This window comes from Capricornis sumatraensis, chromosome 9 (assembly GCF_032405125.1).
Source record: "Capricornis sumatraensis isolate serow.1 chromosome 9, serow.2, whole genome shotgun sequence".
Taxonomy (NCBI): domain Eukaryota; kingdom Metazoa; phylum Chordata; class Mammalia; order Artiodactyla; family Bovidae; genus Capricornis; species Capricornis sumatraensis.
Genome location: NC_091077.1, coordinates 18,599,048 through 18,615,285, shown reverse-complemented (window position 1 = coordinate 18,615,285; position 16,238 = coordinate 18,599,048). Strand labels below are relative to the sequence as shown.

The following is a 16,238-nucleotide window of genomic DNA, read 5'->3' as shown; positions in this document are numbered from 1 at the left end:
GGCCCTGATGCCACTGGACGGACACAGCGCTGAGAGGTCAAATCCGCTTTAATGGGGGGTAGCTCCCAGGTCCTGCCGGGGCCCTGAGGAGGCAGCAGTCGTGGGACCCGTGGCCTGCTTGCCCTTGCTGCCCTGCCGCCCCTTCTTGGTGGTGGAACTGCCTGCCTTCCTCTTGCCAGGGGCCTCGGCCCTGGGGGCAGAGGCTGCGGTGTTGGCGGCAGGGGGCCCTGGACGGGGCAACGGCTCCTCGTCCAGTGCCTTAAAGTTGAAAAAGTAGTCCACGTTGGAGACAGTGTCCAGGATCTCGGGCACACTGTAGTCGAAGGACAGCAGCTCGTCCGGCAGGTGCAGCGAGCGGATGTCACCAGAGGAGTCGTCGCCGCCGCCCCCGCTGTCGGGCAGGGCTGGCCCAGGCCCCAGGGGCTTGCGTGGGGCCCCTTCGGGCTCGGCACCGCCCGGCAGACAGTCAAAGAGCTTCATCGCATCCTCCAGCAGCACCTTCTCGGGCAGCGCAAAGGCCCGGGCCACCTCGGGGGTCCTGGCCTCACCCGTGCCCAGTGGGGCCACCTCAGCACCGGCCACCTTGGGTTCGGTGGGGACTGGTGGGTACAGTGGGCTGGGGGGCAGCTCCTTGACTGGGAAGGTCAAGGGCTCCCCGGGCCCGTGCAGTTGGCTCATGCGGCCCTTGAGGTGGCTGTAGGTGCCCGGGAGCAGTGTGGTCTCGGCGGGCAGCGTGATGAGCAGTGGGGGCAGCTTGCTCTCCTTGGGGGGCAGTGGGGGCGCCAGGCCCTCCTTGATCAAGGGCAGGGGGAGCTCCATGAAGGCGGGTGGCCCCCTGTCCCCCATGAAGCCCAAGGTCTCGGGCCCCAGCCCCTCAGGTGGGAAATATGGCAGGAGGTACTGGGGGCCCCCAGGGGGCGGTGGCTGGTAGTGGGGGTATGGTGGGGGCGGTGGGGGTGGCACTGGGGCCTTGAGGTAATGCTGGGGCTCCAGGAGGTAAGTGCCTGGCGAGGTGGAGGCCCCAGCTGGCCCCCCATTGCCCACGGCCACCAGCTTGTACAGGGATGACTGGCCAAAGTCGGTGGCGGCCCACTCGATTCGGTAGATGCGGGGGTCAAAGAAGCACCCGCAGGGTGCCATCTGGAAACCTGTGGCCAGGAGGGTGGCCCTCAGAGGGGCGGTCCTGAGACCTGCCTGGGGGGCACATCAAGGGGACACAGGACACGGACCAACCCTGGGGTCCATTTGGGGGACGAGGACATAGGCTTTGCCTCGGGGTTTATCTACCAGTCTGGGGACCCAGGACGTACTTTGGGGGCTCATCGGGGGGGTGGGGGACAGGAGACACAGACCTGGCTTTGGGGAACCTGACTGGGGGACAAGAGTCACAGGGCTGCCCTACTGTCAGGGCCCCCTCGAGGGGATGAGGGACACTGGCCTTGCTTTGGAGTGGGAAGCCATCTAGGGTTAGGGGTGGGGATGGGATGGCCCTGCCCACTCCCCAGTCCTCAAGGGTTTGCGGGAGGCCAGTACCTGCTGGAGGGGTTGGGAACACCTCCTTCTCCGGGGTTGGGGGGTGGTACAGGTTGGAGGAACCTGTGGACGAAAGCAGGCAGGCAGGTGGGGTCCTGAGGCTGGCGGACAGAGCCCCAGTCCCTGCCCCCATGGCCGTGCCCACCCCCCACCGACTCATACCCACAGCGGACAGAGGCTCTGTGCAGGTGGGAGTGGGCTGGCTGCCCAGCCCATCAGTGGCATCCAGGCCCTGGGGACTGAAGCCTTCTTGGGGAGCTGTGGGTGCGTAGAAGGGTTTGGGGTGCTGCATAGGGAGGCGGGGGCCTGACCCAGGCGGGCCAGGAGGGCAGCAGGTGGGGAGCACAGGTGGCCCACCCAGAGAACAGGCTCAGAGTCCTGTGGAGTTCTGTTTGTCTGGTTACTCCGGGCAGCGGGTTCCAGGCTGCGGCCCGCCCACCGGTCAGGGTTCCGGGTAATGGCGGAGTGGGGAGTAGGCAGGGGTGGACCAGGAAACCGAGAGAGCCAGAGACGGGCATCACAGAGGGTATGGCGGACCTTGGGTGCAGTCTGCTGCCTTCCGCCTCTGCCAGCATGGCTTGCCAGTCAGCTCTGAGGCGCCTTCCTCCAGGCAGCCTACCCTGATCCACACTCAGGTAGGCTGAGGCCCCATCTCATGGGCTCTGATGGCTTCTTTGTTGTCAAGGCCTTTTGGGCACCAACAGTGGCCAGCACAGGGCTGGTGAATGAGTGAAGGGGTGAGGGGGATGTGGGGGTGGGGATGGCAGGGGGCCAAGGGCAGCATCAGGGTCACAGAAAGGCCTGGGTTTTAGAAGAATAAAATTTATTGACTTCTCACGCTTTAGGGGGCCCTCTGGGTACTCAGACGCCCCTCCTGTCCCTGTGGCTACTTGTAGGCATTGGCCTTGTGCTTGGGCAGGAAGACGAAGTTGGGCGGGACGGGTCCCAGCAGCATCTCACTGTGGGGAGGGAGGCAGGCGGCCGGGGTCAGGCCTGGTACGGGGCAGCCCTCAATCCAGCTCATCCCAGACCCACCAGGTCATCTATCCCCCTGCCCCACAGGGCCTCAGCTCCCGGCACCTGATGCGAATCCAGTCAGCTGCCTTCTGGCTGGCCATGAGCGTTTCCAGGTAGTCGCGCCCCAGGTAGTAGGGTGGCCGTTCGTTGATCCGCTGCGGGAGCCGCTCCAGCAGGCCCACGGGCACGTACCTGTGGGGGCGGGGGGAAAGGGGTTGGGCTGGGGCTCCCCACAGCACTGCGCCTGGCCCGCCCCGCCGCCCCACCACCCCATCCCACCTGCACAGGAAGGAGAGCCACTCGAGCAGGAAGCGGCGCGTCTTCTCCACGCCCTGTGTGTCCGAGCCCCAGTGCTCCAGGCCATAGTGCGTGAAGTCCCGCAGGATGTCCAGGCGCTCAGAGGATGAGATGTCCCAGTGCCTCTGCTCCTTGATCTCCGTGAACAGCCACGGCTTGAGCAGGGCGCCACTGGGGGCAGGCAGTGGGTGGCGGTCAGTGGGCCGCTGGGGAAACCCTGGCTCCCAAAACCACGGTCCCCAGCCTCCCAGCCACATGCTCACACGATGCTCAAAGCCAGAGAATTCTGGGACTTCGCTGGTGGTCCAGTGGCTAAGACTCTACGCTCCCAATGCAGGGGGTCTGGGTTTCATCCTTAGTCAGGGAACTACACCCCACATGCACCAACTAAAAATCCCACATCCCATAATAAAGATCAAAGGTCCCACATGCTGCAACTAAGACCTGACAGAGCCAAATTAAAAAAAAAAAAAGTCTTGAGAGTTCCAAGCTATGACACTAAGGCCACAGCTGCGCCCCAAGGCACACGCACCGCGCGATCATGACCCCTGCAACACCAGTCTGCAGGGCTCGGTTGGCATCCTCGTAGGACAAGATGTCTCCATTCCCTGAGGGACAGAAGCCGGGGTCTCAGGGAGCCATGCTGGGCAGGGGTGCCAGGGCATGAGGAGTTCTCGCCAGCCTGGGAGCCCCCAATCTGGGCAGGGAGGGGCCCAGGTGAGGGGCGGGCCTGGGTGTGTGACCTGTGGGGACCCACCGAAAAGGGGCAAGGGGCTGGCTGCTGCCACGCACTGCTCGATGTACTGCCAGTCGGCCAGCTTGGTGTAGCGCTGCTCCCGCGAGCGGCCATGGAGCTGGAGGAGAGGCGGCCGTGAGGGGAGGGAAGGGGGGGCCAGGGAAGCGGAGGACCAGAGAGAGAGAGAGAAAGAGACCCAGAGATCCCAGGGGAGACGGACTGAGAGAGAGAGAGAGAGACAGAGAGAGAGAGACAGAGAGATGGACAGACGGAAACCAGAGACAGAGGGCGAGCCAGAGACCAGCAGAGAGGAGACAGGAGGGAGGGGTAGTTAGAAAGGGAAGGGCCTCGGGGCCCCGACGCCCGCTCTGCCCCGAGACCCACCGTGACCAGAGCCGCCCCCCAGTCCCGCAGATCAGGCAACAGCCGGTGGGCCAGATTCACACGCTCCTGGACGCCCGTGCGCAGCTTCACGGTCAGCGGCACGTCCAGCACCTGTGGGAACAGGAGTGGTCGGCAGCAGGGCCTGGGGTCAGGCGGTGAGGGCTGTGGGTAGTCATCTTGGGCAGTACCTGGTTCATGCCACGGACAATCTGCTGGAACTTGGCCAAGCGGTTCATGAGGGCACAGCCCCCACCCTGGGAGAGACAGGTGGGTGGAGCTCAGGAAGGCCGGACCCAGGCTGGGCCTGATGCCAGCTCCCACCCTACCACTGCCTTCCTTGTCCGGATGCAGAAAGCAAGGCCCAGAGGTCCCCACAGATTCCCAGGGACTCCACCCTCACCCACTCAGCTGAATGTTGGGTACCTTCTTGAACACGAGGTCAATGGGGCAGCCGACATTGATGTCCACGAAATCCACTTCGATGGTGCGGTTCAGCAGCTCGGCACATTTGGTCATGGTGTCGGGAAAGGCGCCCTCAAGCTGTGGCCGGGTGGGTGGGCAGGGAGTGAAGGGCCGTCCTGCCTGGCCCCGCGCCAAGGCTATCAGCTCCTCCAGGTGTGTCAGACTGGCACGTGGCCAGTAGCTGAGGCAGGGGGTCTGGGAGGTGATCCAGGAGAGCCTAACCCTGCACCTGGCTCTGACACGTGACAGCCAAGAGCCCCTCCTCCTTCCCTTCCTCGGGGCGCCACCAACCTGGACGCCAAAGATATCCTCGCAGGGGTGGCGTTTGAGCAGGGCCCACTCAGACGTCTGGCCCTGCAGCAGGTTGGTGCACACAGCCATCTCCCCGCAGGTCACGTCCGCCCCGAAGCGCTTACAGATCCGGCGGAAGGGCAGGTTGCCACACTGGGGACAGTGGAAGGCACACGTAAGGGCGTGGCAGGCTAGGACCCCAGACATGGACCCAAGCCCCCAGGGCAGGGGGAGCAGTGGGTGCTGCTGTGATGAGCACATTGCCAGCACCTGCCCACCCTGCTGTGGGTCCTACCGTGGTGAGTGGGGCCAGGTACAGTTTGCCACTGATGTCCAGCTGAAAGGGAAAAAAAGCACATTGAATCTCCACCCACAAATCTGACTTTCGAGGCTTCTCAAGCCTCAGGCCTTCCCATAGGCTTCATCCTGTCCCAGTGAGTCTGGCTCCTTTTCACCTCCATGCCTCTGCACAGGTCACCGAATCCCTCCATGAGGAAAGTTCTTTCCTCCATGCTTTTCTCTGCTAGAGAGCTTCTGCTCAACCGTCAAAGCCCCAGTCCCAATGCCCTCCCTTCTAGGAAGCCTTTTCCATTTCCCCCTCTGTTAGAGCCCAGACCCTCTGGAGCTGGGAGTGTCCAGCTCTGTCTGCCCCCGACGCTGCTAGTGTCCTCACAGGGGGCCCATGACACATACCCGCTGCTTCTCACGGGGCCTCAACCTGACTACATCCTCATCTGTCAGGGGTCCGCAGGTCCTTAAAGGGCCACTGGGAGGGCCAACGGTGTCCGGTTCCTGGGGGGCCAGCTGGCTGTCACAGTTATCCTGCCCGGGGGCACCCTCGGCCTCCCTGCCCTCGGGGACAGTGGCTTCAGGGGTGGGGCCTGGCAGCGGGCCCCTGCTCAGCTGGCGCAGAGCCTGCTCTGCACGCTTGAAGTGCATCTTCCTTTTTCGCAACTGCTGCTGCAGGGCCTTGTCCAGGCCATTGCGGACGGGCGGGGCCTGGACCAACCCCTCCCTCACCAGATTCTGGCCCTCAGGCCCCAGATGCGCCCCGGCAAAGCGGCAGGTCACGCCATAGGGGCACCTGCCGAAGGTTTCGAAGAGCACACAGCTGGGGCCAAGGTCAGCAGGCTTGGTCTCCAGGTAGTGGCCCACATCATGCAGGAAGCGGCAGCGGTCACCATAGAAACACTTAGCAGCTGATTCCTGCAAGGAAACAGAGGCAATGAGGGAGGACGGAGAGACGCTGATGAAGGCAGCTGGGCAGCCTAGGTCTGAAACTCAGATCCCTCCCCTCCTGGCTGTGTGTCCTCAGACAAGGCAGAAACCTCACCAAGCCTCAGTTTCTTCACCTGGAAGACGGGAACAATAACGGTACATCATAACGTCATGAAGACTGAACGGGGGGCAGACAGGCTCACACTCAAGGCATCTGGGACTTTCGGTAACAGTGACGCACACCTGGACCAGAGAGGGGCAGAGCTTGTTCTTATCATAGTGAGTGGGCTTCACGTGAGGCCGGCACTTGTTCTGGCCCCGGGCCCTCTTCTGAGCCTGAAGCTGCTCCCCAGGTTCAGCTGCCTCCTCTGCCTGCCCATCCTCTGTCTGCCCGTCCTCCAGTCGGATCCGCTTGGCCTCAGGCTCAGCCAGGTCATTGCCAGCAGGGTCTACAGCCTCGGAGTCCTGGCTGGGCTTCTCCTGCCCTTTGGCTTCCAGGAATTCGTGGAACTGCTCCTTGGTGGTGAGGTATCTGCCAGCAGAGAGGCAGGAGAAAGGAGGGCTTGTGAAAGAAGTATCTTGCCTTGAGCTCAGATTCATGTACGCTACGGAAAGGGGCTGAGAACACTTGCCCCTGATTACATGCCTCTGTTGATGGGGTACTCCCTACTTAGAACTAGTCAGCTGCCAGCCGAGGAACACTTCAAGGCCGCAGGGAGGCTCTGTTTTGTTCCTGGGTCCCCAGTCCCCAGACTGGAGAATTGAATGAAGTACAAACATCAGATGTGAACATCCCTGGCTACCTTAGGCTACAAGAAACTACAAGTCCCAGCGTGCTCTGCAACGGGTCCGCTACCGCCACATTTCCCAGCATGCTTTTCAGCCACCACCACCCACTCCCCGACCCCAAGACCCAGCATGCCCCGCGGCAGTCGCTTCAGACACAAGTCAAGTTCCTACCTGTAAGTGCGGCGGCTGGCCAACAGTGCACTTGCGCCATTCCCGCCATACACTAGGCCTACAGTCCCCAGCATGCACTGCGGTCTCCGCCCCAGACCCCGCCCACTCCAGCATGCACCGTGGTGTCCCTTCGCGCATGTGACAGTTCCCAACGTGCGTGATCTCAGGTGCTCGCTGACCCTGCGAGCGGACTGAAGGCCGAAACAGAAGAGCCGGCGAGCTTCCAATGCTGGGCCGCTGCCCCAGCTCCCGGCAAGCACTGCTCAGGCCGCGCCTGACCCAGCGACTCACTGAGGTTTGATGGGCGCCACTCCCCGTTCCGGCTCGACGGTTCCTAGGTCGCCACCACCATCACTCGCTGCTGAGACTTCTGCCGCTCCCTCCGCCATCGGCCCCCCTCACGCCCGCTTTGGCGTGCCGCGGAAAGGCCTTCCGGGTCGCATGTGTGTCTTCCCAGGCCTTGCTGGTGAAGTGCGCATGCCCAGGTCGCTCCAAGTGACGCAATTGTACGCGCGTCGACGTAATGGGGCGGAACCTAGGAGGGGCTGGGGCCTCGGGTCCCTTTTCTACCTCTGATCCCTTTGCGGGAAACGGAAGTGTTCAGTTAGTCTCTTGGGGCTCTCAAACTGGCTTCCCGCGGGCCACAATCGGCTTACAGAACTATTTTGTTTTCCTGATGGAATTTTAAAACACTGCTACTTTTATTTGGGGCGTTCATTAAACGAGTAACTCGTTGAATGCCTATGTGTTAACATGCCATCCTAGACGCCAGCGAAACACAGTGAATAACAGACCAAAAAATCCTTATGCTTAGGAGCTTAGGTAGCAGTGGTGAAGACAATCAACATAATACATAAGTAAGGTATATTGTATATTGGACGGTAATGAAGCAGGGAAGAGGAAGTGGGAAAGCCATTTCTGATGGTTGCAGTTCTTAATAGAATGGTCAAGGAAAGCTTTTTCACTGAGGGGACATTTTAGTGTTTTTGCAAGAGATGAGTGAGAGAGACAGGAATATCAGAAGGAAAAGTGCTCCAGGTTGAGGGAACAGCCAGTACAAAGGCCCTGAGGCAGGACCCTGCCTGGTATGTTGGACAAACAGTGAGCCCTCTGGTTGGAGCTGGGTGAGCAAGGGAGAGAGAGGGAGGAGGTGAGAACAGGGAGGTGAAGGCCATGCAGGGCCCTCTAGGCTTTGGGGAGGACTTAGGGATTTTATCCCAGGGAAGTGGGAGAACAAACGGCCCAAGGAGAGCAGAATCTAGTCCCCATTTCCCACAGTCCTCACCATTCCCTGTTGCACTCTCCTAAAGCTCCCTGTTCCTGGAAGAGCCTTGGTGCAGCACAGGCACCTCTGGGCTGTGGACTCAGCCTGCCAGTTTGGAATCCCAGCACTTTTACTGACCAACTGGGAACATTGTCCTTAACTTTGTGCCTCAGTCTCCTCATCAGAAAAATGGGGCTGATAAAAATAGCTGTTTTAGAAATTATAGATTCAATAAATAACAGTCAATAAACATTAAAGAGTACTAGGGCTTCCCTGGAGGCTCAGAGGTTAAAGCATTTGCCTGCAATGCAGGAGACCTGAGTTCAATCCCTGGGTTCGATCCCTGGGTCAGGGAAGATCCCCTGGAGAAGGAAATGGCAACCCACTCCAGTATTCTTGCCTGGAGAATTCCATGGACGGAGGAGCCTGGTGGGCTACAGTCCACAGGGTGGCAAAGAGTCGGACACGACTGAGCAACTTCACTTTCACTTTCACTATTGTTGCCACTGTGTGCTACTTCAGTTGTGTCCAATGCTTTGCGACCCTATAGACCGTAGCCTGCCAGGCTCCTCTCTCCATGGGATTCTCCAGGCAAGAATACTGGAGTGGGTTGCCATGCCCTCCTCCAGGGGATCTTCCTGACTCAGGGATCCAACGTTGCTATTTCTTTATCACTATTATTTGTCTTGAATTATGTGAACACAGTGCAGGATGTCAATAACCAATTTCTTGGCCGCCCGTGCATTTTACCGCTAACCTTGACAAAGCTTTCCTTGAACAGGGAAATGAGACAGAGACTATATTCCTTGAGTGACAGAGGGACAAACTGAGGCCAGAGGAGGGAAAGGATTTGCCTGAGGCTGCAACAGGCTCAACACCAGCTTTTCTAAGACCTGGGGGAAAGTGGGATGGGGGCGGGGGAGCAGCTTGTCTTCCATCTCTGGCCTCTGCCGCCCTCTATAGGACAAACTGGAAATAAAACTTGGAATCAGGGACTGGAAGAAACCACCGCGGTCCTTGGGAGACTCTGTCCCACTCACCCACCTCCAGGGACAGGAACTCGCTTCTTGAGGTCCCCGCACCATTGCCCTCTGAGGTTCTACCATCGACTCCCCGGAGATCATCCCACAGGCATCCAAATCTCTCTGGGGAGACAGTTGTTCAGGTGGAGAACTGAGGCCCACAGAGAGTGACTTCAGGAATGCGACTCCCCTCTCTGGGCTTCAGCCTTCAAGAAGACCCTTCTTAGGGCTTCCTGGCTTTGCCCTGTGACAACGAGCCTTCTCTGTGTAAGGTGATCCATAAAGCCTTCCTGTAGGGAGAGAAAGGGAGATTGTGGACTGGCAATTAATAACAATGTGCTGTGCTCTGAGTAGTCACTCAGTCATGTCCAACTCTGCGACCCCATGGACTGTAGCCTGCCAGGCACCCCTGTTCATGGGGATTCTCCAGGCAAGAATACTGAGTGGGTTGCCATTTCCTTCTCCAGGGGATCTTCTTGACCCAGGGATTAAACCTGGGTCTCCCGCATTGCGGGTGAATTCTTTACTGTCTGATCCATTAGGGAAGCCCAAGAATACTGGGGTGGATAGCCTATCCCTATCTTCCTGACCCAGGAATTGAACCACGGTCTCCTGCATTGAAGGCGGATTCTTTACCAGCTGAGCTGCCAGGGAATCTGTAATAACCATGATATGGGTATTAATATAAGTGACACATTATTAATTGCTTGTTATTATTTTGTTATTGCATTATTTTAATGGCATAGTAGTAATCATTTACTAGTAGCTGCACAATTATTGAGCACTTACTGTATATTGGGCTCTGTTCTAAGCTCTTTTCATGTATTAGCTCCTTTATTCCTGTCTCTGACCTTGTGTGGAGGAAACAGACATTCATCCCAACTCTACCTGAATCAATGGCTTGCAGAGGTCCCGGGTCCAGGGGCTGCCCCATTGCCTAGCCAGAGACCTGGGCATCAGCCTTTCCTCCCGCCACAGCCTGTCAGTCCCCACGTCCAATCTGCTTTCTCTCCAGAGTCTCTTTCTAGCCTGTCCCCTTTCCCGGCAACTCCCCTTCCAGGCCTCAATCTCCCAACCTACCCTCAATAGCCCAGCCTCCCACAGCTCTTTCTAAAACCGAGCGCTGACCATGACCCTCCCCTGCTCCCACTGCTGCCCTGGCTCCCTACTTCCCTAGTCCTAGACTATGGCCCCCAAATTTCTGCATAGTCCAGCCCCTGCCGCCTTCCCCAGCATCGTGCCTCTTCACCTCCTCACTCCCTGAACTCAAGTACCAAGTTAATGCCAGAACTCCCATGAGCTGGTCTTACCTCCCAGGCTTCAAATATGCGGTTCCCTCTCCCAGTAACACAGATTCCTTCACCCAGTCACCTTGGGCACCCCACTCACTCTCTGTTCTCAGCGTCATCTTCTCTAGAAAAGGGAGGCATTGAGGATCTTCCCCTCATTAAACTAAGTCCAGAACTGGTGGGCATCGGGTCGGCTTCGGCTCCTCTGTGTCTTCAGCATGCATGTACCAGGCCTGGCACACAGTAGGGGCTCGCTGAACACTTGCTGAGTGATTGTATCTTCTCATAGCTAGGGAAACTGAGGCACTGGGGGCATACCTCCTCTGGGCCCCGTGGGGTGTCCCACCCTCACTGAAGCTGTGGCAAGGAGCTGAGGACTTCCCAGGTGCCAGCCTGGAGAGTGTGGGGACACCGAGAAAGATGTCCCCGCAACACTGAACTGGGCCTGAGTCATACAAATGCCTGACCTTGGCTGATCTGAGGAAGCAGGAGGGAGGCAGGTTGCCCTGGGGCCCCCCGAGCAGGTGGGGAGACTGAGGCACTCAGGAGGGGGTGGACTGGGCCTGGGAAGGTGCCGCTGGCACTCTGCCCAGGCACTGGGGCTCTCCCTGCTTCCGTCCCTTCCTTTTATTCTTCCTGTTCCTGGCTTAGCCTTTCTTGCTTCTCTTTCTGTATTTCCTTCTCTCTGTGTGTCTATCTCATACCCTTCTCTGCCTCACTCTTTTCCCCACATATTGGCTCTCCATCTCTCTCTCTGTCATCTTTCGCTGCATCTGTCTCCATTTCTCTGCTGCTGTTACCAGCCCCCATGGTTGCCCTGCCTCCGCTCTGTCTCTCTCTCCCTCCACCATCTCCCCTGCCCTCTCTCTGTCCCTCTTGGCTGGTCGGATGGGGGAGGAAGCGCAGGGCAGGTGTGGCCCAGGCTCTTTGCCCACTGCTGCTGGGCCGCCCCGGATTTGCGGCTTTCGCCTCCTTTATCTGGGGCTGCAGCTGCCCCTTATCTTCTGGCTTCAGGACACGAGACCAGGATTAGGGCAGCCTGGGCCAAGGACGCAAGGAGGCAGGGCCAGGCTGGCGGGTGACGAGGGCCAGGGTGCTGGGAGGTGTGTGCTGTGCGGCGCCTGTGAGCCTTAGCATCTGGGGCTGCCGTGCACATCTGAGTGTGTGTGTGCGCATTAGTGAGTGCGTACGTATATCTGCAGAGTGTGACTGACTTTGGGGGGGGAGTGTTTGTGTTTTGATGTGCATATTTATGAATCTGTGAGCATGTGTATCTATTGTACCTGTGTGTGTGTGTGAATACACACTCAATGTCCACACATTTGTGGCTTTCGTGTGTGTGTAGGGGGTTGTCTGTGATCTCAGCCTTGGCTCCACCTCTCAGGTGTCTCCCAATCCCAGACCCAGCCCCCTTTGCCTCCCCAGCCCTCTGCCCCGCCCCCCAGCCTGATGGCTTTCCTGTGTTGCCGACCTGGGACCCCCAGGGACAGGGCCTTCGACCTGTGACCTGGGGCTGCAAATGGCCCTGCAGGGACAGCTGGCGGCCCTGCTTTTTCCATCATCCTCTCCTGGAATCAGCCTGCTCCTTCCTGCCGCCCACAGGCCTCATGGGTCCCCATCCTGGCCAGTCCGGCTGGCTCCTTCCCTGGTCCCTGGGGCCCTTGCTCTGACCCCCGGCCAGGAGTGGGTGTCCAGCTGTGTTCTCGGTAGGAGCCGAGGCCTCTCTCTGCCCTCAGCATTGTCCAGCTCAGAGTGAGGATAACTTTGATGAATCTAGAGCTCCAGAGCCTGGTTTCAGGGTGCTTCTTGGCTGGGCGCCAGCAACCCTGTGCTGAAGAAACATGGGAACCATTTCACAAATGGGAAAACTGAGGCACAGTGAGCTCAGCCACCAGCATATTGGGGGGGATGGAGTAACACTCAGTGTGTGAGGATGCTCTGACTGGAGGGGTGGCTGGAGGGACAGAGAACACAGAAGGCACCAGTCCACCTCACCCCACATGGGCTGGTCCCTGGAGGGGTCCCCGAAATGCAGCCATGGGCCTGCAGGGCCTGGACCAGCTCCTGGAGTTAAGATGGAAACTTCTCCACCAGCCAAGTCTCTGCGTCTTGGCCAACGGCCACCAGCCTCCCTAACCCTCTGCCTCAGCCTCTACCCACGAAGAGAACACTGCCCTGGGAAACAGTGACCATCGGGCGGGGGTGGGGGGTGCAGAGGGCCCTCTGACCAGAAGGGACAGGGTTGGAGGAGCAGTGGGGGACAGTGATTACATGTTTGGTAGTCATCTAGCCCCAGAGTTGAGCTACTGTCTTACTGTGTGACCTGGGGCTGATGTCTTGACCTCTCTGATCCTCAGGTTTCACAACTGCCCCATGGGCTTACAGCACGCTGGGGAAGGGGAGGCCTGACCTGGAGCTACCTGGCGGAGATATGCTGTCGAGGAGTCAGTAAAGGAGCAGAACTAATTTCTCAGTAAACATGGGAGAGGAGGTAGCGATAGGCAGGTGGCTGGGCCTGGCTGCCCCTGCCTCAGCCTTGACCTTGGGGCCAGCCAACTCAAATCACTCACAGAGGTCACATGCCTTTGAGTGCCCCCTGCTCTTCACTGAGCTTCACCACCACCCCCAATCCGTGCACTGAGAGACCACAGTCCCTAGCCATGGGCTGACTTTTAGCGTGGGAGGTTCAAGGGTGGGTTCCACCCACCCCGCCTCACAGTAGCCCAGTCTGGAATAAGCAAGGTTTAAAAATAAAGCATTGTAAATATCCGTGTTTCCTGCAAATAGAACCAACCCCTGAATCCCCTCGGCCTCCCAGGCAGCCCGGCGCAGACAGCTCCCTTGACGGAGGTGGGGGGGCTTGTCATGTGTGCGCCAGTTCCCTCTGCTGTGTGAGTCAGCCAGTGTGACAGGGTGTCTGTCTGTCACCACCTGTCCAGGGGGTGACAAAGCCTCTGGTTGGCGACAGAGAGTGGCCAGCGTGCTGGGTTGTATGAGGTGACATGCATTGATGTCAGAGGGGGTCACACCTGTGTCTGGTGTGATCACGTGGGGCTGGCCTTGAGGAGGGTAGAGGGTCTGGGGGCCTGAGTGTGACAGAGGCTGCCTCCTCAGTGTGTTTGGGTCAATGTGTGTGTCCCTGAGTGTGCAGGGGTCTCCTTCCAAGTGGGGAGCGTGACCAAGTCTCCCCACGGTGGTGGAAGGTGGGCATGAGTCCTACACCCCGGGGGCCCCGCCCTCAGTCCCGCCCCTCAACCCCGCCCCTGTCCCTCTGCCCACCCCAGAGGAAGAACCTGGTCTTTCAAGTTGCTGTTACCAGGGCAACCATTTTACGAGTGTCCACATGGCGGGCACATGTGTATGTCCTGCACCCCATGTGTCTGTACGCCCCTGCCCCCATGGCTCCCAGCCCAGGCGGGGAGAGAGGGGGGTCCAGGCGGTGTGCAGTGAGCGGAGGCGGCCAAGGGGCCGCTGGTAACAGTTTAATGAAGGCTGGCGGGGAGGGGGTGGGCTCCTGGTCTGGATACGGGTGTGCAGAGGGGCTGTGCTTCCCGGACCGGCACGGTGTGTGCGTGTGGGCCTGAGTACGCATGACAACAGGGTCTCCTCGACTCCTGTGCGTTCATGGCTGTGGAGTGGGCACACGGTGCTCGGCCTTGCGTGTGACTGTCAGAGGGTTTTGTGTGAAGGCGTGTGTGTATGTGTAACAATCAGCCAAGTGGACACGTGTGTGCAGGAGCAATCCTACTCCGTACATGGAGTCCCGCTGGGGTTGCTCTGAGGGCCAGTGGGCTGCTAAGCGCGGGAATAGCACGTGTGTCTGTGTCTCTACAGGGAACTCTGTGTGTGTGTGTGTGTGTGTGTGTGTGTAGGAATGGCGCTGTTCTAGAAGGGTGTGCGGGTATGCATGAGAACGAGCATGGCGCTGGGTGTGACCCTGCCTGGAATAAGGTTTGGGGGTCAGTGCCTCACCCTTCCCTCCCGGCCAGGGTGTCTGTGTGTGTGGCTGAGAGTGAGTCCTGAACGACATCAATAGTGGCAGACGCGTGGACATTGCTCAGCAAGTGGCATGGTTACTCATACTTACCAATTCGATCCTTACTGCAACCCTTGCAGGATCTACTGCTAACACCCCGTGTTACAGACCCGGAAACCGAGGCACGGAGAGGCAAGCACAGACCCCTGTTCTTTGCATCCTGGACTGGAATCGGGCAGGTGCGGGGCTCCGGCTCTGACGCACACTCCCTTTTTCCTTCCCCGACAAATTCAGAATCCAGGCTGCACCCTGCTCACGTGTCCAGTGCGCCCCACACTCCCATGGCTTGGGTGCCTGTGTGGTGGGGGTTGGGGTGGGGGTGGGGGTCTTAGGAAGACCTAATAGCCATACAAACCCCAGGCAGCTGTGATCAGGGGAATGCAGACGGCCTGAGTCAGAGCGAGGAGGCAGAAAGAAATCAGGCCGCGGGAGTGAGAACCAGAGCACCCGGCTGCAAGAACTCAGGCGGCCGCGGGGACTCAGAGGGCTGGAGCAGAGCGCTGGGGCGGGGGGCGGGGACTCTGGGGCAGGGGGCGGGACTCTGGGGTAGGGGGCGGGACTCTGGGGCGGGTGTTTCACCGTAACTAGGCCGGGGTGGGGCGGGGCCATGGCGGATCAGCCCCGCCCCCAGCCCGCCCCCTGAGCCCTTTGGAGCCGCTAGGGGGCGCATTGGGAACGCAGAGCCGTCGGGGAGGGTGCCGGGTGGGTTTGGGCTAGCTGGGCCACGCTGGGCCTTGGTGCCCAGAAGAGCGCCGCAGGGAGCCAGGGGTGGGAAGATATCCCCCCGCGGGATCTGGCTCGGAGGCCAGACTAGGGAGAACGGCCACTTGATGAGAGGCTCTGTGGACAGCAGATATCGTCCGTCGTCGGTCTTAGGGTCTCATTTGCTATCTTAGGGAGAAACTAGGTCCCAGAGGGGACCTTATTTAGCTTTCTGGAATGAGGACCTGGGAAGGGGCTGGGCGCCCCGCAATACCCAGTGAGGTGAGGGGGTAAATTGTGGGCCATGATAACCGCCTCGGGAGAGTGCTGTGGCTCTTAATTCCACGGAGGCCGATCTTAGGGGGGTCTGGAGAAGCCTCGGATTTATGGAAGATGCGCCGTCGGGGTTCTTGAAGTGGGAGTGGGATATAGCTAACGTGGAGGGACGCTGTCCCGGGGGAAATCCCCCGAGGGGCTCCCTTGGCGAGAAGACTTCTTGGGGCCTTGCGTTCCGGAAGGGGACCGAGCAGGACTAGGGGGAGGGGTCTGGCAGTAAGACCGGTTCTCTGTGGAGTGGGGAACGCTCAAGGTCGAGGGACTGGCATGGGGGCACTGTGGCTCTTATCTCAGCAAGAGGCCCTTGGAGGGGCTTTACAAAGCTGCGCCGCCTGGGCCTCTGGGGCCAGGGGATGTCGCCGTCTAGGAGGTGCTGCTGTCCTTGCGCCCTTGCCACCTGCGTTGTTCAGGTCCCCCTCTGGCGGGGCGGAACTGGGCGGGGGCGTCTCCCAGTCCCGGGAAATCCGAGCCACCGCCCCTGGCCCCGCCCCCGGCCCCGCCCCCGGCCCCGAGCCGGCCGAGCCGTCCGCGGCGGGAGCGGCGGAGGCGGCGGGAGAGCGCGCCGTGGAGCCGCTCGGAGCGCCTGGGCCCCTCGCGCTGCCGCCTCGGAGCCCAGCGCCGCGCACCGAGGCCGCCCGCGCCGTCCGTGCGCCCCTGCGCCCCGCGCCCTCTGAGCCGCAGGCCGTCCAGG

At 60.0% G+C, this 16,238-nt stretch overlaps 2 protein-coding genes across 3 annotated transcripts; both read right to left on the bottom strand.

Moving 5' to 3' along the window:
* Positions 1-48: 48 nt before the first annotated feature.
* On the bottom strand, positions 49-2,322 carry PRR22 (proline rich 22). The gene is made up of 3 exons (XM_068979834.1): positions 1,696-2,322; positions 1,534-1,596; positions 49-1,148 (listed from the first exon to the last, which is right to left on the bottom strand). Exons 1-3 carry the CDS (start codon positions 1,823-1,825, stop codon positions 49-51), a joined length of 1,293 nt encoding a protein of 430 aa, XP_068835935.1. The 5' UTR covers positions 1,826-2,322.
* Positions 2,323-2,333: 11 nt separating this feature from the next.
* Positions 2,334-7,347, bottom strand: DUS3L (dihydrouridine synthase 3 like). 2 transcript variants are annotated; one of them, XM_068979831.1, is made up of 13 exons: positions 7,190-7,347; positions 6,182-6,470; positions 5,414-5,926; positions 5,016-5,057; positions 4,721-4,873; positions 4,391-4,507; positions 4,156-4,221; positions 3,968-4,078; positions 3,605-3,701; positions 3,380-3,455; positions 2,830-3,018; positions 2,614-2,742; positions 2,334-2,492 (listed from the first exon to the last, which is right to left on the bottom strand). In XM_068979831.1, exons 1-13 carry the CDS (start codon positions 7,285-7,287, stop codon positions 2,420-2,422), a joined length of 1,953 nt encoding a protein of 650 aa, XP_068835932.1. In that variant the 5' UTR covers positions 7,288-7,347; the 3' UTR covers positions 2,334-2,419. The 2 variants fall into 2 exon arrangements, with proteins under 2 accessions (XP_068835932.1, XP_068835933.1); XM_068979832.1 differs by lacking the exon at positions 5,414-5,926 and having other exon boundaries at positions 6,395-6,470.
* Positions 7,348-16,238: the final 8,891 nt, after the last annotated feature.